The sequence below is a fragment of the Eulemur rufifrons genome, chromosome 30, assembly GCF_041146395.1.
Source record: "Eulemur rufifrons isolate Redbay chromosome 30, OSU_ERuf_1, whole genome shotgun sequence".
NCBI classification, from domain to species: domain Eukaryota; kingdom Metazoa; phylum Chordata; class Mammalia; order Primates; family Lemuridae; genus Eulemur; species Eulemur rufifrons.
The window spans coordinates 44539103-44565330 of record NC_091012.1 but is presented as its reverse complement, the minus strand read 5'-3'; the positions used below and the strand labels follow the sequence as shown (position 1 = coordinate 44565330).

The 26228-nt window shown below is 34.2% G+C and overlaps 1 protein-coding gene across 5 annotated transcripts in view; it reads right to left on the bottom strand.

Moving 5' to 3' along the window:
• SMARCA1 (SNF2 related chromatin remodeling ATPase 1) overlaps window positions 1-26228 on the bottom strand; it is a 141754-nt gene that overhangs the window by 92870 nt on the left and 22656 nt on the right. For 3 of the 5 annotated variants that reach the window (XM_069464361.1, XM_069464358.1, XM_069464360.1), the window contains exons 12-20: window positions 25616-25737; window positions 22273-22308; window positions 21164-21316; window positions 19306-19438; window positions 18469-18617; window positions 16896-17015; window positions 11477-11587; window positions 10783-10896; window positions 2002-2124 (exon numbers count right to left, since the gene is read on the bottom strand). In XM_069464361.1, coding sequence (XP_069320462.1) covers window positions 2002-2124; window positions 10783-10896; window positions 11477-11587; window positions 16896-17015; window positions 18469-18617; window positions 19306-19438; window positions 21164-21316; window positions 22273-22308; window positions 25616-25737 — 1061 coding nt within the window. The remainder of the gene's footprint in view (window positions 1-2001; window positions 2125-10782; window positions 10897-11476; window positions 11588-16895; window positions 17016-18468; window positions 18618-19305; window positions 19439-21163; window positions 21317-22272; window positions 22309-25615; window positions 25738-26228) is intronic. The other 2 variants (XM_069464359.1, XM_069464362.1) reach the window with 1 other exon arrangement.

The following is a 26228-nucleotide window of genomic DNA, read 5'->3' as shown; positions in this document are numbered from 1 at the left end:
ACACATCATTAATAGAAGTTCACTTAATAAATCCATTTACTGTCCTATTTACTTCTATACAATGATACATTAAAAACACTTTCAAAGACTTAAAATGTTCCTCCTTATAAAATCACATATTTTTTATGTTGGGATCAAAACTTGAGTGAGAGTTGTTATAGAAACAACTGCTTCTCTATTACAAAGGGAATATAATCCTCGCCAAGTACTTAAAGTTGAGTTATAGTTCTAAGATACTGTATAGTTTTTAATTTCATATTTATAGATGCCTACTACATTAAAATACAAATGCATTAAAATAAAACTGCTAATATAAATGCTGAAGTCCTGATATTCCAGTACTTAAATAATTTTTTTCACCCATCTGTTCCCATGTAAATTAAAACAGAGGAATGTAGATGTATTAAATCAAAAGAACACTGAGGAATAATCAAAAAAGAATGCAAAAAACTGTTTTGTAGCTCTTTATATCATTCCAAACTACTGTGAATAAATAATTTGCTCTAAATTGTATTCATAAATATAATTTCTATAAATGGAACATTATTGGGCCCACGTAATTTCTTGACTAAAATATAGAACGGTTTAGCCAATGTTTTAAATCTCTTTGGCATTATTAGCATGTCTTTGAAGTAATAAGACCAAGAATTTGTTTTCCACCCGATGCCCCAACTCATATAAATGTGATGCTCCAGACACTGCAAAACTCTAACTCTAGCTTTTAGTTGATCAAGATTTCAGACAAACCCATATTTTTTTCCTTTGTACTGCCATGATTTCTGAAAAGATTAATTATTTAAGGCAGCAAAGACAATTAAAAGGGAATTCAACTATTAGGAGGGGCAAAACAATTAATTATACTTCTCATTACAAACTAAAGCATTATTTCAGTTGAGACTGTATAGTCACATTATACTGTACATACACAATATACTATGAGCCATGTAGCACTCTAAGGCCATAACTTTATTTTTGTGCTCATGAAATAAATCTTGAAAATAAAACATGAATATTTAAATGTTTTATTTTATTCTGTGTAAGTCCTAGTGTTCAGCCAACCAAAATTATATTTGCAAACTAAACTTTACGACTTCCAGACATTTGGCTCAAAAACTTATGAATGTAATTTGCAAAAATTCATTCAACAAAATTACATGTTATAACAAGGAAAAAAACTACATAATAAATAACACATAAATATAAAAACTATCTTTCAATAATTAATGTGGAGAATTTCTACTGTGCCTTGCACATTGTTCAAAAAATCGTTGAATAAATAAATCTTGCTGGCAACCTTCTACATTCAGGTGGTGTCATACAGTACACATTTTTATTATGTTGCAGGGGTCTTTCATGGTGAAACTTTTTTATATCTTCTACAGTTTATTTTGGAAGTATAATACTCATAAAAACTCATTAAGGCAACAATGACTTAAAAGCATTAACATTTTCTTCAAATGGAAACCTTTCCAACTTAATAACTATTGGCTTTTAATTATACAACGATCACCTTTCACAGTTTCAGAAATTTCTCATTGTATGAAAGTTCTTTCTAAGAAACGATAAAAAGAATTGTGAAAATTATGAAATTATTCCATAAATAAAAGATTAGTAGAGTATAACTTCAGAGGACAATTCACATCAATAAACAAAAGAAATTTAAATTTTTGAGAGTACGTTAAGAAGTATCGTCTCTCAGGATTCAAATGTGGATTCACCACGCTTATTATAATTGGTAAAATGCATGTCATATTTCTAATACTTGCCATTTTTACTTTACATATATGTATTTTCCAGTATTTCCAAAAAAGCATATTCTATAAAAGGGATTTTTTAAAATAGGGATATTTGGTCTAAACGTGTGTTTACAAAATAGCCCTGAGTTTTGTTGGTGTGTCAAATCAGGATAGCAGGCCCAAACAATAAAAAGTAAGTGTGGTCTATATTTTCTTTTTTTCTACTGGTTGACTACAAGTATTTCAGCCACTGAAAATATTTTACTTGTGTGAGAAGTTTTTCCTTTTCTTTAGTCTCTTCTGCTGTAAGAGGTTCAGCTCCATCAACCTTTTTTTGCTCTTCCCTTTGAGCCAGAACTGGACTGGGGATATTAGGATTCCTTGGGACCTATAAATCAAGAGATGAGCTAAGAGTAAACTTATGAGAAAAATTAGTTATTGAAGGTGTATGTACCCATATCTTTATACTTATTTCATCATTAAACAATATAAAATCATGACCAGAATGACACATGGTCCCCTCCACATTCCTGCTACCATGATATCAACGAGACAAAAATCATTCCTGTGCCACATGGTATTTCAGAGTTAAAACTCATTTGTAAATGAATGTCACATTATATTCCAGATCTGATTCTACTGTGGAACAAAGTATATCCTTCTAATATTATAATACATGGAACAAACATAAGGTTTGGCAGTAAAGAAAACAAAAGGAGAGAGCCCCTAAACCCCCTGCAAAATTAGAGCAAGGTGGAGAAGTGGCAACGCACCTAAAGATCCTATTCAATGCTCTGATCAGTTCAATGTGCAAAAAGAAAGGAGCGCTTTCATTGCCTGCCAGGGTATGTAAGGGGAGAGCATTTTTATATAAAATGGAAAGTCTGGAAGAAGTAACAGGATAATGAAGAAGAAAAAAAGAGGAAATAGAGAATGTAAGAGGGAAGGAAGTAGTAGAGTACACTACTGGTGTGATGGGACCAGCAGTGAAATGAAAAAAGACTACAGCAGCAGTGACCAACAGAAATTATAAATGGTGTTTTGGGTAGAGCGCTGCAAATATACTGACAAGTGAGAAGAGAGCTCAAGTTCAAAAGACTGAAGATAGAAGCTCAGCTCTCCAAGGAAGCAGCCTCTATCTCAAAACTGTATCCCAAAAGGCATCAGTGTGTCACAATAAGCATATACAACCAGTGTGCTTCAGCATAGGGAGCAGCATTCATTATATGGAGGGACGATATAAGATTCTCAGCCCAAAGCCTCATACTATCACTATGTGCATCTACCACTACCACTACGTGCATCTGCTGCGACAATGCAGCACATTGATTTAAGAGGGCAGGTACATAACATGTGTAGTACATTTTATAGCATTCCATTACAAAGGAAAATAAAAGAGTTGGCAATGTGCCTTCCACTGTTTGGAATGCACACATACCATAAATGACTTTCATTTCCTAGGGGTATGAGATAGTTGTGGTTTTATTACAATGTAATTATAAAACATATTAGAACACATTCTTCTCATTGTTATACATATTTCATAGAGTTTGGAACTATATCATTGTAACAAATACTTTTAAAACTATTGCATCCAATAGTTCTTCAAATATAAAGCCTAACTGGGCACTAAAAAGACATTCTAAAAAACCAGGTTCATTTGTAATCATCAGTACCAGGCAACCAAATTAGTGTGTATTGACTAAATGTCTATTATGTTCCTAGCACTATGCTAAGTACTGACTGGAATATAAAAGAAGTATAGTATTAAACATGGTCCTTGCCCACAAGCAGCTCAAAAACTGAGCTGGACCTTAAGAACTCTAAGGATTTGGGGAGATGGGGTAAAGAATGTTCTAGGCTTGGAGTAGTATGAGCAAAAGCATGAAGACAGAAACATGCAGGAAGGCACATATATGTGTGTATATGTGTGTTCATTGTGCATATAGTGTTTATGCTGAGAAGGGATAAGAAACAAGGCCAGGTGGATGGCCTTGAAACTACACAGTAAGTCTTGTGCTGAATGGATTGAAGTGGGGAAGCAACTAGAGGCAAGAGAACCTGCTAAACTGTCACAATTTAAAAATGAGGTATGATCACCTGGCCTAGGATGGTGGCAAATGGAAATGGAAAAAAATCATAAATTAAAAATGAAATGTAGTCCAGCGATAAGTGTGATTAAAAATAACTTTTTTCAATAGCTAGGTTCAATTTGAAAATTACAGGCATACCAACAATTTCATTCCTAAGTATTTACCCAAAGAAATGAAAGCATATTTCAACAAAGCTTTTTACAAGAATGTTCACAGTAGCTTTACTAGTAATAGCCAAAAACCAGAAGATAGTTCAGATGTCCACCAACAAAAGAATAGATAAGTAAACTGTAGGCCATCCATACAATGGAATAGTGCTCAGCAATAAAAAGGAGTGAACCACTGATACATGGGACAATACGGCTGAATCTCTAAAAGATTACGCTAAGTGAAAGAAGCCTTACACATACTGTATGATTCCATTTATGTGAAATTTTAGAACACAAAAAATAACCTAATCTATGGAAGAAAATAATATCAGAACAGTGGTTGCCTCTGAAGAGTACATATGGTGGACTGACTTGGGAGGAGGCACTTTCTGGGGTGACAGTAATGCTCTGTATCTTTATGGGGGTTTGGGTTATGTAAGTGCATGCACCTGTCAAAATATACCAAATGATACACAAGATTTATACATTTCACTATATGTAAGTTTTACCTTTAAAAAACCCCTGTGGAAAACAATATGGAGATACCTTAAACAGATTCAAGTAGACCTACCATTCGATCCAGCAATCCCATTATTGGGCATCTACCCAGAAGAACAAAAGTCATTCTATAAAAAAGACACCTGCACCCGAATGTTTATAGCAGCACAATTCACAATCACAAAGATATGGAAACAACCCAAATGCCCATCAATTCATGAATGGATTAGCAAAATGTGGTATATGTATACAATGGAATATTACTAAGCTATAAGAAATAACGGTGATATGGCATCACCTTGGTTCTCCTGGAGAGAGTTGGAACCCATTCTATTAAGTGAAGTATCCCAAGAATGGAAAAATAAGCACCACATGTACTCACCAGCAAACTGGTTTCCCTGATCATCACCTAAGTGCACATTTGGGAATAACACCAATTGGGTATCAGATAGAGGTGGGGGCTGGGTGGAAGGGATGGGTGTATACCTACTTGATGAGTGCGATGCGCACGGCCTGGGGAATGGACACTGGGGAATGGACACGCTTGAAGTTCTGACTGGGGGGGATGGGGGTGGGAGGAGGGGATGGGTGCATACCTACATGATGAGTGCGATGTGCACTGTCTAGGGAATGGACACACTTGAAGCTCAGACTCAGGGGGATGGGGAGGCATGGGCAATATATATAACCTGAACTTTTGTACCCCCATAATGAGCTGAAATTTAAAAAAAAATTATAAATAAATATTGGACTCTGGCTAATGATATGCATGTTCAAGTATTTCTGGGAAAATGTACTTATATCTGCAACTTTGAAATGCAGAAAAAATAAGATTATAATAGAGGGCTGGAGAAATGGGAAAATAGGTGAAAAAGCAAATACAGTAAGATGTAAATTGTAGAATATATGTGTTATGTATATGTGTGTTTATTGTACAATTATTTCAACATTTTTGTATGTTTAAAAATTCTTCATAATATATTTTAAAAAGTTATAGACACAGCTTTCAAAGTTTAACAGACCCTTTCAAATTGCTGGTATGTGAAATTACTTTGGCTTCAAATTTTAATTTTAATTGAGAAAAATCTCTTTGATCTCAAGATATATATCAAATATCTTCAAAATTTCCATGTCTAACAGTGTTAACAAAATATTTTATAAACATCTAATTTATGACAGAAAATAGATAACATATCCACACAAAATGTGTATTCCCATGCAGATATCCCCAATATTAAAAACTTCCCCTTTGAACTTCTAAGAAGAGCAAAATCAGAATATTTTATAATACCATTAGATTTTAGGATCCACTGCAGAAAATTTCTACCACATCCAATGGTCACGTTATTTAATAAAGCAAAACTTAAGAATGACTTCATCAGTGCTGCATTTATTGTTTTAGTTCTAGAAATTACTGAAACACATAGCTGCTAAAATATTTAGAATTAGAAATGACTCAAAATTTCTAAATTCCTTTATTTCTTCATACAAAAAAAACTCAATATTCACCATTTTTAAAAGACTTTCATTTTTTACCTCATGAGGTTCTTTATCAGTGTTAAGCTTCCTCAAATGATTCCAAAGTGCTATATAAGAATTAAGTAGACAAATTATAGACCAATAATGCTGAACAGATACCTTGAAGTATCTGAATTACTCATACCCTGTGTGTCTTATTATGGTCCCCAGTGACATAAGATATAAAAAGTTATCTTTCAAACGGAAACATCTCAATTATTATTTTAATTTCTAGTTAGACCCTAAGGAATTTGTGATTAAGAGCTGTGTTCCATGAAGTAGTGAAAACTTTTTTTTGGCCTTATTTCTTAGAAGCAGTTTAGCAAGCATTTCACAGAAACATGGAATACTGAATTAAATGTGACAGCACACAAAATGAAAGCAGTAACCTGAAATCAGCTCACCGTATTTTAGTTCTACCACTGCAAAATAGGTGGCTCACAATGACACATTACCAAAATTCACAAAGATTATGGAACTTCCTCCATTTGTCAAATGTTTATATTTGTCCCTAAAGAATTTTTTTATAGGGGATAAATGTCAGAATGTTCTACAGCTTTCTTCAGCTTCAAATATGGCAAAAGTCTTTCATTCCAGGCCTTACACTCAATGGGACTTCCAGATACTCTGGATTTTTTATGCTGCAATTAAAATTTCAGCATAAGTTATCCTCTTCTAATGTAAAGATTTTAATGCACAAGTGATTAAATGCATATGTAAATAACAACTCCTTTAAGTGAAAAGAGCAATGAAGTGTCTGAATATGCCTAACTTGCAACCAGGTCAAAGCTTAGACAGCAGGAAGAATGGGCACACAACGCACTGCTGTCCACCAAGCAGTTAGGGCAAAACAAACACTTCTCTCAACCTCAAATAAAACAAAACCCTTTAATTCCAGATCTCATTATCTGCAATACTGTTGTGACTTTGTATTGAACGTGGGGGGAGAGAGAAAATAAAACAGAAAATAAAAATGCAAATAAGCAGGTCCTCAAGGAAACCACTCTTTACCAACTGCTTCAAAACAAGTGACCCCCTCACTAGCCCCACCCCACCTCAATACAGAATAAGACTTTGGGGACTCAAAATAGATTAATACATTACTATGAACCACAGTACCCCCAGCTATGACAAAACCTATCTCCCCCTGGCTAGCAATCATTCAAGCAGAATCATTTAACCTTTTTGAGGTTCTCCCTTTTTGAGAACCTGACTGTATAATACAGAATACCAGGTAACCCCACTACAGTAGTTTTGCTTTGTTTATCCAAAGATAAACTAGTTCTCTATCAGTTTGTGGCCCTGATGAGTTTTCTGGAGGTGTAGGGAGGAAGAAAAATCAATGCTAGATATCCCTTGACAAGATATGTCTAACAGTTACATATCACATCATCCTTGAAAGGAAGGTTTTTCAGATGATTAACATGCCATGCTGGTCTATCTATACTCTGAACTCAAACACAAAACTCGCCCAATTATAGAACCCACCTTAGCTCAGGTCCATAGTTCCTGGTAAAGAATGGAAGAGACAAGGTTCAGAAAGAACCAATATCCAGAATGTATTCTTACTTGTCTTGTAAATCCTCAGCTAAGTATGTATAGTGAGGACCAAGGCCAGTCTTAAGACAATAAGGAGGCAATCCAGGATGGGGCCAAAGAGAGCACAAGGCTACAAGGAGGGGATTGGTTCTCCTTCCACCACCATCACCGCAGTCCAAGTTGCCACCACCTTCTCTCATTTTGATACTTCAACAGCCTCCTGGCTGGTTTCCCTGGATAAACTCTCCATTCTCTGCATAGCAGCCAGAGTGATCTTTTAAAATGTAAATCTGATCATACTTTACCACTTACCAAGTTGTATGACCTTGAGCAAATTACTCAGGGAAAATTACTCAACCTCTCTATGCCTCAGTTTCCTCATCTATAAAATAAGGATGTAGTTCCAGGGCTATTGTGAGGATAATGACCTAATATTTATAAAGAACTTGGAACAATAAGTAACACAAGTCAGGGCTAAATAAGTATCTGCTATTATTATCATTTTACCACCCACCCACTTCCCTGCCTCAAAAACATCGGTTTTCCTTTGCTCTAAAGCTGAAGTTCAACCTCATTAATATGAACTATAAAAGCTACACATGATCTGACTCTACCACTCACTAGTCTCATCTCAAGTCTCTCTCCTCCTCATCACTCCCTAGCAACACTGGCCTTGTAGCTCCCCAAAGGGGCCATCCTCCTGCCTACCTCAAGACCTTGGCATATGAGATGGCCCCTGCCTCAGCTTTTCTCTCCCATGCTTCACGTGGCTGATTCACATCTCTCGGATCTCAGCTTAAGTGACACTTCCCTGATCTCCCAGTCCCCCTGAGATACCCATGTTACCCTCATAGCACCCTTTGTAAGCACAGAAATACACACATAATAATATCATTACACTGTGGTATCTGTTTAATGTCTGTCTCCTCCATTAGAATATAAGTGCACTGAGGTGAAGAACCTTTATCTGTCTCATTCACTACTTTATCCCAAGTGCTTTGCCCAGCACCTGGCACAGGAGTGTTCAATAAGTAGGTATTAAATGAAAAAAAGAAATCTTCTTTCACTCATTCTCCCTCTCCTGTCACTTCTTTCTGGGAGATGAGGAAGAGAAAACAGTAAGATAACAAAAGCACGAATTCTGTGCCATCTTCCCTCTCCTTATTCATCCCTTTCCTCCATTCTTACACCTTTTCCTCCTCCCTCTTCCCTTCTATTGCCCTTTGCAGCTGTCCTTTCAACCCTCTGTCTTCTGAGGTTTCCTCTCCTCTCTGTCTCCTTCCAGCTGGCCACCACACAAAGAATCACTGTAAGACCTCACCCTTAACCACAAACTGCCTATAATAAAAGGCACTGTTTATATTCAAACCAGAGCTGTGGCCAGAATGTGGTGGGCACTATAATTATCACAGGGAGCAAAATTTAAGTATCTCCAAAGAAGGAGCATAAACAGTTATATCATCAGAGACGATTTTTTTTATTGCTGCTACTTGACTACCACTTGGCCCACCTCCCAAACAACATGCCACACCACTATAAAGACGGTCCCTATTTAGGACTGCAGAAAGAAGCAGGTTTCTATCACATGCAGAAAGAGCCCAGAATGTCTGAGCAAAAAGAGAAGAGCATCTGAATACTGAGAACCTGGTGTGAGAACAGTACCCATGGCAACCCCGTTAGCTATGTGACCTGGAACAAGGTCATTTAAAATCTCTGAACTTCAGTTTCCTCACCTACTATACGGAGATGATCATAACACCTATTTCATAAGGTTGTTAGGAATCAAATGAAGTATGTATTAAAGAACTTTGTGAATTATAAAATGCTCCACATAAACATTTGGTTTATTACTGAGGTCTAATCTTTCAATTAATTCTCTTTTCAAGCCTAATAACAGTCAATAAAAGTAACAGAAAATAATGTCTGAGCCTAAAATTATTATAAACCTTAATGAGATGATATATGATATATATTTGTTTACCTCATAAAATCTTAACTACTTTATTATAATTTTATCACTTTTATTTTGCATTTTGAATCTATAATTGCCTATTTCTTCTGGCATATCACTGTTTTTACTTTCTTTGAAACTAGTTTTATGCCTGATCTGTGTGTTCAACCATGCTTACTTTTTACTCTTCTATAATTTCCTAAAAATGATTTTATCCAGTTCTGTTGGTTTAAATACATTCAAATTTAATCACATTTCCCTAATTAGATTACAACTAACGACTTATATTCCCCCTAAGTTTTTGTTCTTATTTAAATATCTTTAACTTTGATACACAAATAGCAAGAAAGGCTTTCCTTGTTGTTCTGATTCAAATAGCAATACTCCCACTCTGAACAAACAGTAGAAAGACTTTAGCGATCTGCTCTAGTTCCAAAATATAAAGGAATTAACTAAATATCTTACATGCATCGAGTTTTGCTAGGCACATTCCAGCTACTCTTCAAAATAATTAGTCAAAGTTACAATTATGATAAAGGTTCACAAAACAAATTTTAAAATATAGCTTTTGATTCATAAAAGCAGAAAACTTGATAAAAATTACAATGGTGTTAATATTGTTATAATTTTTATGCTAGCTATTATTATACCTTTAGTCATCCCTCTCCATTCATTAGGAAGTCAATTTCAACATACAGAAATAAACTGGTATGCTTAATCTCTCAGTAGGATAGATTTAGTATGACAAATATTAAGTTCCACTCACCAAAAATAGATTCCTATCTACCTATATGAATAAAATTTTTGAATCCCAAAAGATCATTTTAAAATTATATAATTGTCATGTTTAATCATTATCTTTAAAACCTAAGTGACCACAATCTGCTAACCACCAACAAAGCTTTCATCAGTCTATGAGCAATAAATACTATTCCTTGGTCCTATTAAAGAAAATGATCAAAAATTTCATATATCAATATTCACTTCTAATCAAACACATACCTATTGCTCTTGCTACATATTTTTAACTATTCAAACACTAGCATTATTAAAAATAATATATTACTAATTTGAAATAGTGGCTAATTCACCATTAATCTTATTTTAATCATGATCATATTGGTTATTCAGTAGTTTGATGCTTTACTTCCAGTTAAAATTCCCCTTAGCTTTTAAAAACACCACTGTTCAATTTACTTTTACATTCTCTCACATTAAAATGGGACACCTTCTAGTCTCGCTTAATAGATATTATCTTAATAGATTATATTACAGTAATCTAAAAAATTGAAAATTACCTTATAGCCTATTGTCTTCCGATAATAAAGAATTTCCTTTTCCAGGAGCTCAAATAAACGTGATGGGAAAAATTGAAAATCCTGAATATTTGGCTGTTTTGGAGGCCGTGGAGCCTGTGAGGGGAAAATACATTACATATACATTTCTTTTTAGTACATGAAGTAAGCATACTTATCTTTTACTATTTCTTTTATATAAGGAATCTAAATACAATGGAATCCATTTTTTTTTTTTTGAGACAGAGTCTCACTCTGTTGCCTGGGCTAGAGTGCCATGGCGTCAGCCTAGCACACAGCAACCTCAAACTCCGGGGCTCAAGCGATCCTCTTGCCTCAGCCTCCCCAGTAGCTGGGACTACACGAGTGCACAAAGCCCGGCTACTTTTTTCTATTTTTAGTTGCCTGGCTAATTTTTTTTTTCTATTTTTAGTAGAGACAGGGTCTCACTCTTGCTCAGGCTCGTCTCAAATTCCTGACCTCAAGCTATCCTCCCGCCTCAGCCTCCCAGAGCGCTAGGATTACAGGCATGAGCCACTGCGCCAGGCCGGAATCCACTTATATAGGTGGGCCATATCAAGTACTTTTGTTATATTTTAGGGACTATAATTTGGCAATAATATAAGTAAATCTGAATCACAGACCACATTACAAGAGAAATCTGTAGGACATAAAAACTGGCCTTGTTCAGTTTTACCTTTGCAATCTTTGGCTCACTGACACGCAAAGCATCTCTAAAGTAGGCATCCACTGCATATTTTGCTTTGCGTTCTCGTTTAGGAGGTTCAATCCATTCCACCATACCAAGCTATACACAACAAACAAGAACAGAGGTTTAATGAGTCCAAACTGTTCTATCGAAATCAAGTACATCAAGGCTGCAGAAGCATGAGAAAACCAAAGACATTAGAAAAAAAATCCAGACTCACTTCATAAATCACAATTATACCTCTAAAGTTCCAAAACTTTTTAATGTACACTGGATGCAAAGATGGTTTCCTTCTTTTTGGAGTATGTTTAAAAATTAGTTCTTCCTTAGTAACTGAGAATCTGTAAAATCTGCTTAGTATTTTTTTGTCAAATTAAATATATAAATAGCAGTTAATATAGAAGGAAGAATAACATTGATTCTGGTAACTGGTAAGAGTGTGAATTAGAAAATAGATGAGAGGGGTGAATGAGGAATATCAACATGACAGGCATTTATCCCTTGAAATCAAGAGAAATGTTCAAATGAGATCTTCTGGAAAGATAGCTGTGGTATAGTGGAAAAACTGGTGGAGGCAGAAAGACCTAGATTTGAATCCAGGTTCTGCTACTTCACGAGTTGTATAACCTTGGGTAAATTATTTTTTCCATCTGTAAAGTAAGAATACCTACCTTGAGGATTAAATGTGACCATACATGTGAAAGTATTAAGTAAACCACCAAGAGTTAAATATGAGATATTATCAATAACATCCAAAGTAGTGTGAACAATGATGTGGTAGCATTACTGAATTTTACCCCATTATCAGCTAGAAAATACAATTTAACAGTCAGCAGACAAAACTGACAATGCAAAGTTGTAGAGTCTGAGGAATGGTTTTCTAATTCATATTTTTTGTTGACTTCACAGTGCCTAGCCTAGTGCCTCTACAGAAAATAGGCCATTAATCATCTCACTCTATTTGATCTTATCTAAAGGCTAGATTCCAACCTTGGCATATTTTAAGAGTAGCATATTGTAAAACTAAGATGATCAGGATGGTTTAGAGATCTACAAATTCTCACAGTGCCTAGAGAAGACTAAAGACAGACATAACGGTGGTATTCACATATGTAAAAGTCTACCAAACAGAAAAGAACACAATTCTTTGTTGATTCATAAGATTAAAATCAATGTGGAAAGTTGTAAGACAGTAGATTGCTACTCAATATAATTTAACAACTATGCATTAAGTACCCAGTGTATTATGTGCAAGTCACTGTCAGGGATATAAAGATGAATAAAATAATCTCTTTCATCAAGGAGCATATAAAATAAGTCAAACAAAAAGTTTTCTGAGAACAAGAGAATATAAAACAATGAAATGAACTATCATAAGAGGGGTAAGCTTCTCAATATTACAGTGTTCAGTGCCTAGATATCTGTCCTAGATGCTAAAGATGGGATTTCTTAATTATTAATATAAGAAAGTTAGAGTAAATGACCTTTGAGGTCACTTCTAACTCTAAGAGTCTATGAGATATAGACATTATGATGTGATATTTAAACAAAACGAAAAATACCCACAGCAATGAAATGAATTTTGCTTTTTTTGGAGGCAGGGATAGATTAATGTGAGGTGATAGTGATAAAAGAGATATATAAATAACCAATATTTTATCTTTCTCAATTGGAGTGAAAATAAATTAATAGTAGTTTAAATTAACTTTCTAAAAGTAAAGTATTTGGCCATTTAACCTATACTTATTTGATGATCAAGGTATTCAAATTTGAAATAAGCATTAAAAAAGGGCAATTCCTGAACTTTCTGAATTAGTTTGTTTTAGACAAGAGTACATTAATACTAACTTATTCAAGTTAATTTATTCAGGATCTATGTCAGCCATCATCATGACTTAATTTACCAGGTATAGTTATAAAGTAATGCAACTAGTTCAACAAATCATATGAAAATCTTCTTTAATTATAATTCCAATAATTTATAAATAATATTCTTTAAGATTTTTAATTCTCTTCAAAAGATAAAAGGATAATGTAAACCTATTCAAAAACCTATCTAGAAAATACAAATAGAAATAAAATAAAATCTCAGCTCAGAATATTCAGAAAAAAATCTAATTTGGGACATTACTATTACTGTCAGACATTTATAAAAATACAAGTCATCATAATTATTATTAAAATTTCTCTACATCTGTGCATCATTTCGCACAAAAACTGTCACAGACTAGAAGAAACTAAGGACACACAGCAACAAAAATGCAATGCAGGTCAAAAAAATGAGAAGACAAGCCACAGACTGGGAGAAAATATTTGCAAAAGATACATTTGATAAAGGACCATTATCCAAAATACACAGAGACTCTTAAAACTCAACAATAAGACAAGGAACAATCTGATTGAAAAATGGGCAAAAGAACTGAATAGGCATTTCACCAAAGAAGATATACAGACGGCAAATAAGCACATGAACAGACGTTCAACATCACGTGTCTAAGATTATGAATTAAAACAATGAGAAGCCACTACACACCTATTAAAATGGTGAAAATCCAAAACATTGACAACACCAAATGCCGGCAACGATGCAGAGAAACAGGAACTCTCATTCATTGCTTGTGAGAATGCAAAATGGTACAGCAGCTTTGGAAGACAGTTTGGCAGTTTAATACAAAAATAAATATACTCTTAAACCATAGGATCCAGCAATCACATTTGTTGGTATTTACCCAATGGAGTTGAAAACTTATGTCCCCAAAAAAACCTGTACATGGATGTTCACAGCAGCTTTATTCATAACTATCAAAACTTGGAAGCAACCAAGATGTCCTTCAGTGGGTGACTGGATAAATAAATTGTGGTACATCCAGACAATGGAATATCACTCAGTGCTAAAAAGAAATGAGCTATCAAGCCATGAAAAGACATGGAGGAAACTTAAATGAATATTACTAAGTGAAAGAAGCCAATCTGATAAGGCTAAATACAACTATAGGACATTCTGGAAAAGGCAAAACTATGGAGACACTAAATCAATAGTGGCCAGGAGTTGGGAGGAGGGATGAATGAATAGGTGGAGCACAGAGGACTGTTAGGGCAGTGAAATTACCCTGTATGATACCTATTATACAATGGTAGATATATGCCATTGTACATTTGTCAAAACCCACAGAATATATTACACCAAGTGAGAACCCTAATGTAATGATGGACTTTGGGTTATAATAACATGTCAATGTAGGTTCATTGAATGTAACAAATGTACCATTCTGGTGCAGCATGTCGATAGTGGAGGAAGCTGTGCATAAGGGAGGGGGATGTATATGGGAACTACATCCCATTCCACTCAATTTTGGTGTGAACTTAAAAATAAAGTCTATTTTTATGGCTGAATAGTGTTCCATGTGTTTACGTACCACATTTTCTTTATCCATTCATTTGCTGATGGACATTTAGATTGATTCCATATTTTGGCTATTGTGAATAGTAGTGCAATAAATGTGGGGGTACGGACATTGCTTCAATATACTGATTTTATCCAGGCACAGTAGCACACACCTATAGTCCCAGCTACTTGGGAGGCTGAGACATGAGGATCACTTGAATCTAGAAATTTGAATCTAGCCTAGGCAACACAGTAAGACGCCATCTCTTCATTGCAAACAAAAACCAAAATATATATATACTGATTTCCTTTCCTTTGAATAAATACCCAGTAGTGGGATTGCTGAATCATACAGTAGTTCCATTTTTAGTTTTCTGAGAAACCTCCATATTATTTTCCATAATGGCTGTACTACTTTACATTCCTACTGACAGTGTATAAGAGTCCCCTTTTCTCTGCAACCTTGCCAGCATTCATTACCGTTTGTCTTTTTGATAACTGCCATGCTTATTGGGGTAAGACACTGTCATGTTGTGATTTTGATCTGCATTTCCCTGATGATTAGTGATATTGAGCATTTCTTCATATACTTATTGGCCATCTGTATGTCTTCTTTTGAGAAATGTCTATTCACGTCCTTTGTCCATTTTTAAATCAAATTATTTGGGGTTTTTGCTGTTGAGTTGTTTGAGTTCCTTGTATATTCTGCATGTTAATCCCTTGTAGTACGAATAGTTTGCAAATATTTCCTCCCATTCTACAAGTTGTCTCTTCCCTGTCTTTGACTGTTTCCTTTGCTGTGCTTTTTAAGTTCAATATAGTCTCAATTGTCTATTTTTGGTTTTGTTGCCTGTGCTTCTGAAGTCTCACCCATAAAACTGTTGCCTAGGATCAATGTCCTGAAGTATTTCTCCCGTTTTCTTCTAGTGGTATTATAGTCTGGGGTCTTATATTTAAGTCTTTAAGGGTGAATATAGTTAACAGTAATTTATTGTATATTTTCACAAGCTAGAAGAAAGGAGTTTGAATGTTTCCAATACAAAGAAACGATAAATGTTTTAGGTGGATATGCTAAATTACCCTGATTTGAACTTTAACATGTTTGTTGTATTGAAATATCTATCACTCTGTATCCCATAAATATATACACAATTACTATGTGTCAACTAAAAATAAAAGAAAAAAATTTAAAAGGCTATTTTTTTAAAATACATGTGGGATCCTAGATTGGATCCTCTAGAACAGGAAAAGGACATCGGGGGGGAAACTGGTGTTAATTTCCTGGATTTGATATTTATACTAATATGTAAGTTGTTAGGGGAAGCTAAGTGAAGGATATATGTTAACTCTGTACTATTTTTGCAACCATTCTGCAAATCTAATTGCAAATCAAACATTCTAAACTTACAGCCTTAATTTCAATTTAAACAGACAAGATAAAACCCCGATTTCTTCAACAGATGCTTGCTGTCCATGCAGTACATTACAAAGGCAATATTTTATAAATGAGACCACATATAACAAAGTCCTTCTGACATTTAACCAACTAAACGTTACTAATAATATTATTCCTCATATAGTTAATACTATGTACAAGGCATTGTTCTAATTACTTTATGAGTATTAACTCGTGTCACTGCCAGAATCACTCTACAATATAACTACTATAACCTCCATTTGACAGGTGAGAAAACTGAATACCCAGAGTCAATTATTAAAGAATTCAGATTTCAGCTACCAAGTTCAGGGACTCAACTGCAATCCTATACTGTTCTTCAATAACAAAAGTAGTAGTAGCAGTAGCAGCAGCAGAAATGACGATGATGACAATGGTGATGATAATAATAATAAACCAGCAAAATATGTGAAAAATATACCTTGCATGAGATCTTTTGACCTACATCAAATTTCACTCTATAGCAGAGTATTGTAATAGATAAGTGCCAGTGTTATTAATATTGTATAATTATTGTGGGGAGAAATGCTAATGTGAGTATCTAATGTTTGAGGGTAAAAAGTTACCTTCTGTTTTTCTCTATAATCTTCTCCTTCAAACTTGTATAAACTTTGTTCAGTGTCCATTCTAAAATTTCTAAGAGAAGACTCTCCCATTTTCTGTAAGCGTTCATTCATCTCTGCAGTCTAAAGTTGAATACATTGAAATGAGAAAATTATCACTGAATTATAAAAATCTGTGAATTCTCTACCTTCTTACAAAGTCAGGTTTTGACATGAGATATCCAGTCTGTTCATTTACAAGGTATGAATGCAATTCTAACATCAAACTTGAATGTAAATTTAACTTGCCCCAAGTATTTTAAATACTTAAATGGTGCTTCCCAAGTATTCTCAGGCTTTCTTTAAAATTTTGTTATCATTGAAAATGTAGCCACATTATAATTTCTATTGTATAACTTTAATTGAACAAATAGCTAGTGCTAAAATAAAGGCAATGTTGGACTAAAGCAACACATTTTGCATACTGATATGAAATATATCATCAAAAGATTGTTCAAAATACAGGATATGACCTCAAAAACAAAAATCTTCTGAAAAGCATAGTCAACCATTTTACCGGATATTATAGTAAACATGGTAAAATACACCATGGAGATGGACTCAGCAAAATCCACACTGTGAGCAACTCAAAAGGCAAACGACCCAGTTTCTTTACCAAATAAATGACAAAAAAATACATAAATGTGGGGAGAACCTATAGATTTAAAAAGATAAGATGACATATCAACCAATGGCAATGTGCAGACTTCATGTGCATTCTGATTTTTTAAAAACAAAGAAACTGTTTTTAAAAAGTATAAATACAAACCAACTAGGGATTTGAAGACTAACTGGATATTTGGTGTTATTAAAGAATTATTGGGGTTTTTTCAGGTGGGACAATGCTATAATGATTATGTTTTTAAAAAGAGTCCTTATATTTTAGAAATATATAGTGAAATATTTACAGCTGAAATGATATGTCGGAGATTTACTTCAAAATAATCTATAAAGGTGGAAATGAATTGGGGATATGAATGGGGCAGGACTGGTTGATGGTTGTTAAAAAATGGGTGATGATTGCATAGGCGCTTATTATACTATTCTGTCTACTTTTGCTTATGTTTGAAATTATCCATAATTTTTGAAAAAGGTAAATTAAACACAAAATATTCTGAAACAATTTATTATGCTTTAACAAATAATGCTTTAGTATTTCATGAAATGTTTACAAAAGATTTTCAATTACCACAATGTATCAGTAGACAATTCCTAATCCAGTGCAAAAAAAAGATTATAAAAAATGCAGTCCTTATACGTGTGCTTAAACACAAAATTTACTAGACTTTTAAGTACAGTATTTGCAATAAGCATGAGATATAAGGTCACTCAATTTTAAACTCTGGTTCTTAGTCTTTCTCACCAAAAAAAATTTTTAAACCCCTAAATCCACCACTAGAAATACATCTACAAGTTGTTAGAGAAAATATGAGTTATTGGAAACATCTAGTTCAATGCAATGCAAATATAACACATATGCTGAAGTATGTTGATTTTAAAGCAATCTCTTATGAAAACAAAATGCCATTTTACTAACCTTCTTTTCCCCTCTTTCCAGAACAGTTGTAATGTCTTCATCTGTCAGCTCACTCTCTTTAGAAGCAAAAACATGGGTGGCTCCATGCCGTATCATTTGTAACATTTCCTCTTTTGCCAGCTTGTTAGACTGTTGGTCAATGAGTCTTCCTAATAATAAAAATTAAAATTGTATATATTCAATCAATTATGTTCCAAAGAAAGCACAGCAAATAGTTCTAATCAGACACTATCACAGTTAACCATACATAAAGCTCTATAAGAACAAAAAATTAGTGAGCATTAAAGTTCTTTGTTTAATGAACAACCCTACAAGTTTTTATTCTACCAGACTTTTTCTATTTCAGTGTGAAATTCCTTCTGTAAAATTCAGTTAAAACCCAGAAGGACAGAAACATTTGTTTTTTCATGTTCAAACTATATTTTTCAGATCAAACTTCTCTGTATGGAAAGGTATCCTCTAATACATGTTTTAAAAAATTAAAAACTAGACATTTTACCTGCTACATAATATCAGATATGTCAAAAGGCATGCTATTGGCATTCAACTATAAGCTAGTGAAGTTCAACTATTCCATATACTGAATGCAAGGGTTTTACTTAGGAACGTTTCTTTTTTTTTTTTTTTTTTGGAACATTTCAATTAGCATTTTAAATTTTTTTTTATTTTTACTTGATATATAATAATTATATATATTTATGGGATAGAGAGTGATGTTTCCATTTTTTTCTCTAAGTTTTCAAATTTTGGTCAACCTCTATTAAAAGTAACCTTCTTTGAAGAAAACTGCATGTGTATTTGCAAAAATGACCTAATTAAGTTTACATGTACAAATACCTTGTTGTATAACAATTGAATCAAGTCTCAATTTTATCTCAGCTCTCTCTACAATCCTTTCTTCAACAGTGTTGTCAGTGATGAGACGGAATACACGTACTGGCTTCTTCTGACCAATACGATGTGCTCGATCCTAGTAGAAAGAGTCTTAATATAAGATATTCTGGATAAAATTTAGAGTATAGCCATCACATGCTGTGAAATTCTGAAAATAAAATTAGTTCTTTATCTCTCTAGACCTGCCACTTTTGAAAGGAGGATGATGAATATTAAGAATACCTAAAGACCACTGGAAACAAAGAAATCGGCAAATATTATATCATTAATGAATGGGAAACTTCCAAAAGGAGAAATGGCAAAGCCCCTTTAAGATGAGGACAAGAGGTAGCTGGAAGTTTCTGGATTGAGTTACTAAGTAACTTTAAGCCATTAAATACAAACATCTTCCAAACTAGCAAGGAGTTTTATAAGTAGTTCGCAAGGGCTGTTATGGTGGCAAAAGTCTGCTTTATCTCATCATCAAGCAGTTCTCTCTGATTACTGAGGCAATTCAGGGATATGTAGTAAAGGGTCATAAAAATTAATGGGGTATCAATATCCTTACTATACAGTAGTCTAGAATTGGTCCTATGGCTTATAGTTGGTAAAGGTGACAGGTGGCAACTTCTAGCAATATAAAAATATCTAAGGAGTGTGTTTTTAAAACACAGAAGCTGCTAGAGTAAATAGGTAAAGGGAGGAAGGTAGTAGAGAAAAAAAAAATCAAAGAAACAAGATTCAAAGTAGCCCTTGTACTAAATATAAAAACACTAGAGCCCAGTAACAAAGTTTCAACACAGCATATTAAAAGAGAATGCAATACCCTACAAATATTTAAAATTTTAAACCCAAACTAACAAATCCTGAAAGATCAGCTCTACTCTACACTTCTGAGGAAATGAAGTGCTACCACCATTAGGTTTTCCAGTTCAGTAACACTGTAACTTCCGGGGGCTTACTGCTACTTAGTCACATCAAACAGGTAGTTCAACACCATGCTAAGGTAGTAATAATTATGCCACAGCATATTGATTTTAAAATGTCCCAATGGTCAACCTTTTTCAAGTCTCTATTATAAAAGGGAGGACTTCTAAGTTATACCTCATCGGCAGATGACTTTTCATTGTTTCCAAAAAGAAGTCAATTATTCTACAACTTCTTGTGATTTTGAATATGTAGTTATTTTGCATCTTTTTACTTCTGAAATTATATTTCTTTATTTGAAAATGTGAGTCACATTGAGAGAAGCTGTAGCTCTAATTCAGTAAATGATGCCAAAATATCAAAAGAGTTACCTTTAGTGTCATGATGAAAGGCAAGAGGAAAAGCACCCTGAAAAAAATATTTTTAAAGTGTAGAATAGTTTTTTAAGCAGCAAATGTTTTCCTGGAATATATTACCTTCTTTACCTTTTTATCGTCTCTCCCCAATCATTTTACTACAAAACTTAAAAATCCTACTTGTCCCAATTTCATTAATAATTAATAATCAGAGATTAATTCTGTAACCATTTTCATTAAAACAAATGTATGTGTCCTCTTCAATTTTCAGGAATGGGAAAAAAACTGGCATTTCTGTTTCATGATAAAAGCTAAAATTGACATAAAAATGCTATAGTTGGATCTGAGGTATGTTTATTTGTTTTCATTCTTTTTGTTTGTTTTTGCAATTACAACAGCAACTTTGTTTTCCAGGATAATCCAACTTCTACAAAACGTCCCCAAAGTTGTTGCCCTTTTATTGTAAATTACCTTTGTACTATATAAATAATAGTATTCTGAGGTATGATAAATTTCTGACATCATGAAAGATTACTAACCATAGCTTGTAGGTCAACCTGTGGATTCCAGTCTGAATCATATAGTATAACCACATCAGCACTTGCCAAGTTAATTCCGAGACCTCCAGCCCTGGTACTCAGCATAAAGATGAATTTGCTACTATTAGGAGCATTAAAGGCCTCTATTGCTTCCTTTATTTTTTAATTGCCAAAGGGATAGAAAAAAAAGAAAAAAATATCAAATTATAATCACCAGAGTCCTTAAGAAACAAATAAATTTTAACATGCATACAGAAAATCTTTCTACATTTTATAACATCTTTATAAATATATTTTATATTCTTCTATCTTCAAAAACATTTAAGCATATGTCTATATACTGTACTGTGTGAATTGCTATAAAAAGTATATTACATAAATGAAGTTCCTAATCTTTAAAAGCTTACATCAATAGACAAACTTAGAACAATCACATCATGAAATTTAACTAAACAATAATTCATTTATATTATTTTAAAACAATAGTGAAAATGTTTTAATGGAGAGCTGAAATGTATCTGTGGGTAGAATGTCAGAAATCAACTTTATTCCCATTAGCTTATAAAGGATTAATAAAGAAGGTATGATTAGGTATGGCTTAGAAGATGAACCAAGAGAGAAAAAGTTTAGAAATGGGAATGAGAACAACAGATAAAGGAGACGGTAAGAAGATTTTTATCAGTATGGCGACAAGGGACAATAGGCAAGTAATGAGGAAAACAAGGTAATCTAGGGATATTTAGTAAAGAATCTTAAAGAAATAATATTAATATCCTTACTATATAAAGGTCTCATACAAATTAATTAGAAAAACACTAAGACTCCAACAGAAAAATGAACAAAAATAATGAACAGACAATTCACAGAACAACAAACACAAATGGCTAAAAAACACAACAATAATGTTCAGTCTCACCAGTAATCAAATAAATGCAAACTGAAACAACATAATACCATTTTTTGAAGATAAAAAAATGATAATACTCAATGTTGACGAGGGGGTGGTGAGACAGGCACTCTCATACACTGCTGCTGGGAGTGTAAATTGATACAAACTTTCTGGAAAGCAATTTGGCAATACGCATCAAGAGCCTTAAAAATGTTCATACCCTTTGACCCAGTAATTCCACTTCTAGGAATTTATCCTAAGGAAATAATCAGAGATGTACATAAAGATTTATGTATAAGGACTCTCACTGTAGCATTATTTATAATAGTGAAAAATTGGAAACAGCCTAAATGATCAACAATTTGGAGATAAAGTATTTATAGTATATAATTATATAATCCATAGGATGAAATATTACCCTAACATGATTTTTACAGTGATCTTTTAATGGACATAGAAAAGTACAATGTAATGTTGAATAAAAAGTATCAGGATACTGAACTTCATATATAGTATATATAGTATGATATCAATTACTTATACATGTTATATATACATAAAAAGATTGGCCAGAAATACTTTATTTTCCAAATTTCCAAATTTCTTTATTCTATTTCAGCAATCACATATTACTTGTATAATCACAAAATACAGGCAAGGGTTTTTTTTTTTTTAATGAATAGAATGGCATGGTCAAAGTTATAGGCAGAGAAGGTGGCTCCCACTGCCACAGTCAGCACAGCAGGTAAAGGGGGCAGTATAGAAAGCAGCATGGTGTAGTGAGAGGCATCTTGGTGTAGAGGAAATAGCAAAAACCTGGGCATGAATCACAACTCTACCATTCATTACATGTGGGATTCTGGGCAAGCATTTAACCTCTCTGAGACACACTTTCAAATGGAGAAAATTATACCAATACTTTACCGGGCTGCTGGGAGAATTCAATTGGAACTTTAAGTTGCCTAGCTTATAGTAGTTGCTTGACAAATGTTAGTTCTTTTCCCTATAAAAGTGAGGAGGCCAATTAAGTAGAGGTTACAGGAACTGAGTCAGAGGATGACCGGAAGTTTTGCTAGCTGAATTTAGCTGTAGTAATGGAGAAGGGGCAAATCTGAGAGCTACTGAGAAAGAATTATTTATTGACAGCTGGCACACAATCAGAGTAAGATACCAAATGTGGTCTTCCTCTTCTTACTGGGAAAACAGATGAAATGATGGTGTGGACAACAATGTAATGGGAAAGCAGGGAATTTCCAAGAAAAAAAATGAACAGTTCTAACTTTGCTATGTTTAAAGTCAATACATATAATTCAGAGTCTCTGAAGGGAGAACATTATTTGTAATTTTTAAAAAACCAGCACAATTTGGACATATATAGGTAATGAGCAGAGAGATCAGTCAGAAATGCAAACTGGCTACTTGAGATCAGAAAGCACTTACTGTTGTGCCTTGGTATGTGCTCTTCATTCTAGGAAGAAGGATCATCTTGAATGGCACTATAGGGCCTGTGCTTAATGTGGATTCAGAGAAACCAGTTCTTAGAGTAAGTTGGCAAGTAAAGCTTCAAGTTACCATCTCAGATTAAAAAAAAAAAAAACTATAGGGCAGGGAATAGCGTAAGCCTTGAAACATCCCCGTATGTCTAAATGTTATAACAACTGTTTCCCTGTAGGGTAGCAGTAAAACCCTTCATATGAAAATGGCCTGTGTGCTTGCTGTGAACACTATCCTACGCTTATAGCCGGCCTTCAATAAGGAGGCCCATCCCCTTGTACAGTGCTGAGCACATAGGAGACATTTAATAAATGCTTGAATTAAAAATAAATAAAAAATAAAAATAAAAAAGGAGGCCCACAAGGGACAGAGTGCCCGGTGCAGCTATGGAAGGAGAGGGAAGCATGCTAAGAGTCTTTATAGCCTTAAATGGGGCCTTAAAGGTAAGAAGTAAAAAGGCCTGTGTGCAATTTCATGACATGTGCCATGTGCTGCACTATTCAGTTTAAACCTGTATTCCTACCTATTATATCCACTGATCCTCACAACAATGTTGTCAGAAAAAGCAGCCCAGGTGTTAATTGTATTAATCTTTTAATACAATTAAAGACACTGAGGCTCAGAGAATTAAATGGCTTGCACACACTACAAAGTGGTAAAGTTGGTGCTAAAATTCAGGTCTTCTGAAACTAAGTTCAGTGCATTTTTGACTATACCATAAAATCGTGATCTTTGCCCAGAATATGAGTGAGTACAGCAGGTCCTTGAATTAACATCATTTTGTTATAAAGCTGATGAGAAAAAAATCAGTTCCCAGCCTGAGCCACTGTCTGTGTGGTTTGCACATTCTCCCACATCTATGTGGGTTTTCTCCTGGTACTCTGGTTTCCTCCATCCCAAAGTTGTACCCATTAGGTGAACTGGTGTGTCTACACAGTCCCAGTGTGAGTGAGTGTGGGTGTATATATGAGTGCGCCCTTTGATGGATGGTGGCCTGTCTGGGGTCAGTTCCCACCTGGAGCCCTGAGCTGCCAGGAGAAGCTAAGGCCACTGCAACCCTGAATAGGAATAGGTGGGTAAATGATTATCTTGTTTTTATTAATATTTCTTAAATCTATATATAGCTCACATTTATTTTGATGTTTAATATTAGAAGTGTTTTGGTCCTTATTTAGAAGTTTGGTGATGTTTTGTGACCAGAAATATGCCATAGGAACTTAACTCTTGTTTATATCAATTAGCCTATGGTAAAACTGGTTTCACTACACGTTGTTTCACTTAAAGTTGTTAACTGAGGACTTACTGTATAGACTTAAAACAGAAGCCAAAGACATAGCCCTGGAGGATCACAGAAAATAGAAGATAAACTATCAAAGCCTTCCCCAAAAAAAGTGCTTTAATGGGTTGAAAACACATGAGACCAGTGACATTTGTGAAGGATAATATAAACACCTACAAGAATTTACAAATTTGAGAAAGATACTAGATAATAGGTAGACTTACTAAGTGACTCATTTCTGCACACCAACCTTCTAGCATCCCAAGATCCAAATTCATGATAAGCACCTATACCTATGTTGTCACATTTAAGTTTTACAAAATCTCTATGAGGCCAAGATTATTCCCTTTACAAATTACTGTTTCATGGGTCTTTAAAGTTGTTTATAAACTGGCAAAATCTCAACCATTAAACTCCACAAATGGCAAGGGTCTGCTTTAAGTAGCAAAGCAAAAAAGAAAATGATATAAAATTAGAGGCCAGCAAGTAAGCAGAGAAACAGTTAGTAATCAAAGGTCAGAGACAGCAGTGGTTAGAGGAGATAAGGATGGCATGGCATAGTGTCCTTTAGATAAGTGAGAATGTCTTTGAAGACCTTGGAAAGGATGATTTGTAAAGAGTCAGTGCAATGGAAACCAAACTGAAGATCAAAGAGAGAGAGATAACAGTGACAAAGTCAATGCTTCTAGCTAAAGAAAATGCGAAAGTTAAACAAAACTACCTAATGGTGAAAAACAGTACATAATTGAACTCTGATTTTGGAAGTCTTGTTTTATTGTCTCTTCCTTACCTCTCTTTCTTCATGGGGGGTTTGTCCATCCAGTCGACAATAGTCGTAACCACGCCACATGCAATAATCCTCTAAAATGTCCAACAAGCGAGTCATTTGGCTGAAAATGAGAACCCTTGAACCTAAAACATTTCACCAAAAAAGAAAGTTATATAACTTGTATAAAACTAACTTAAAAGTTACAAGAATAAAATTAAACATTATATGCAATATAAATATACAGTACATGAACACTCCATTACACACATACAAACATACACACAGACACATACACACCCCTTCAAGGGATGCTATATAGAATTATGCATTTGTTGGGTTACATGTTTTTAAGGTCTTCAAAATCCTCCATACATACTGAAATGATTTAACGTCTGACTTTACTTTGTCCTAAGGATGAATAATGGGTCCACAGGCTCTCTCACTGGACTACTGCAATAGGTCTCTCAACTAGTCTCCCATTTCTAGACTCTTGTCCTCGGTAGATCCCCTATACCACGTCCAAGTTCTCTTCCTAACACACAAGAGTGACATACTCTGTCACTCTCCACAGTCAAATATCCTATGACCCTCCCTCTACTACCTTCAAGATAAAAGTCCCGACTCCTTAAAGCAT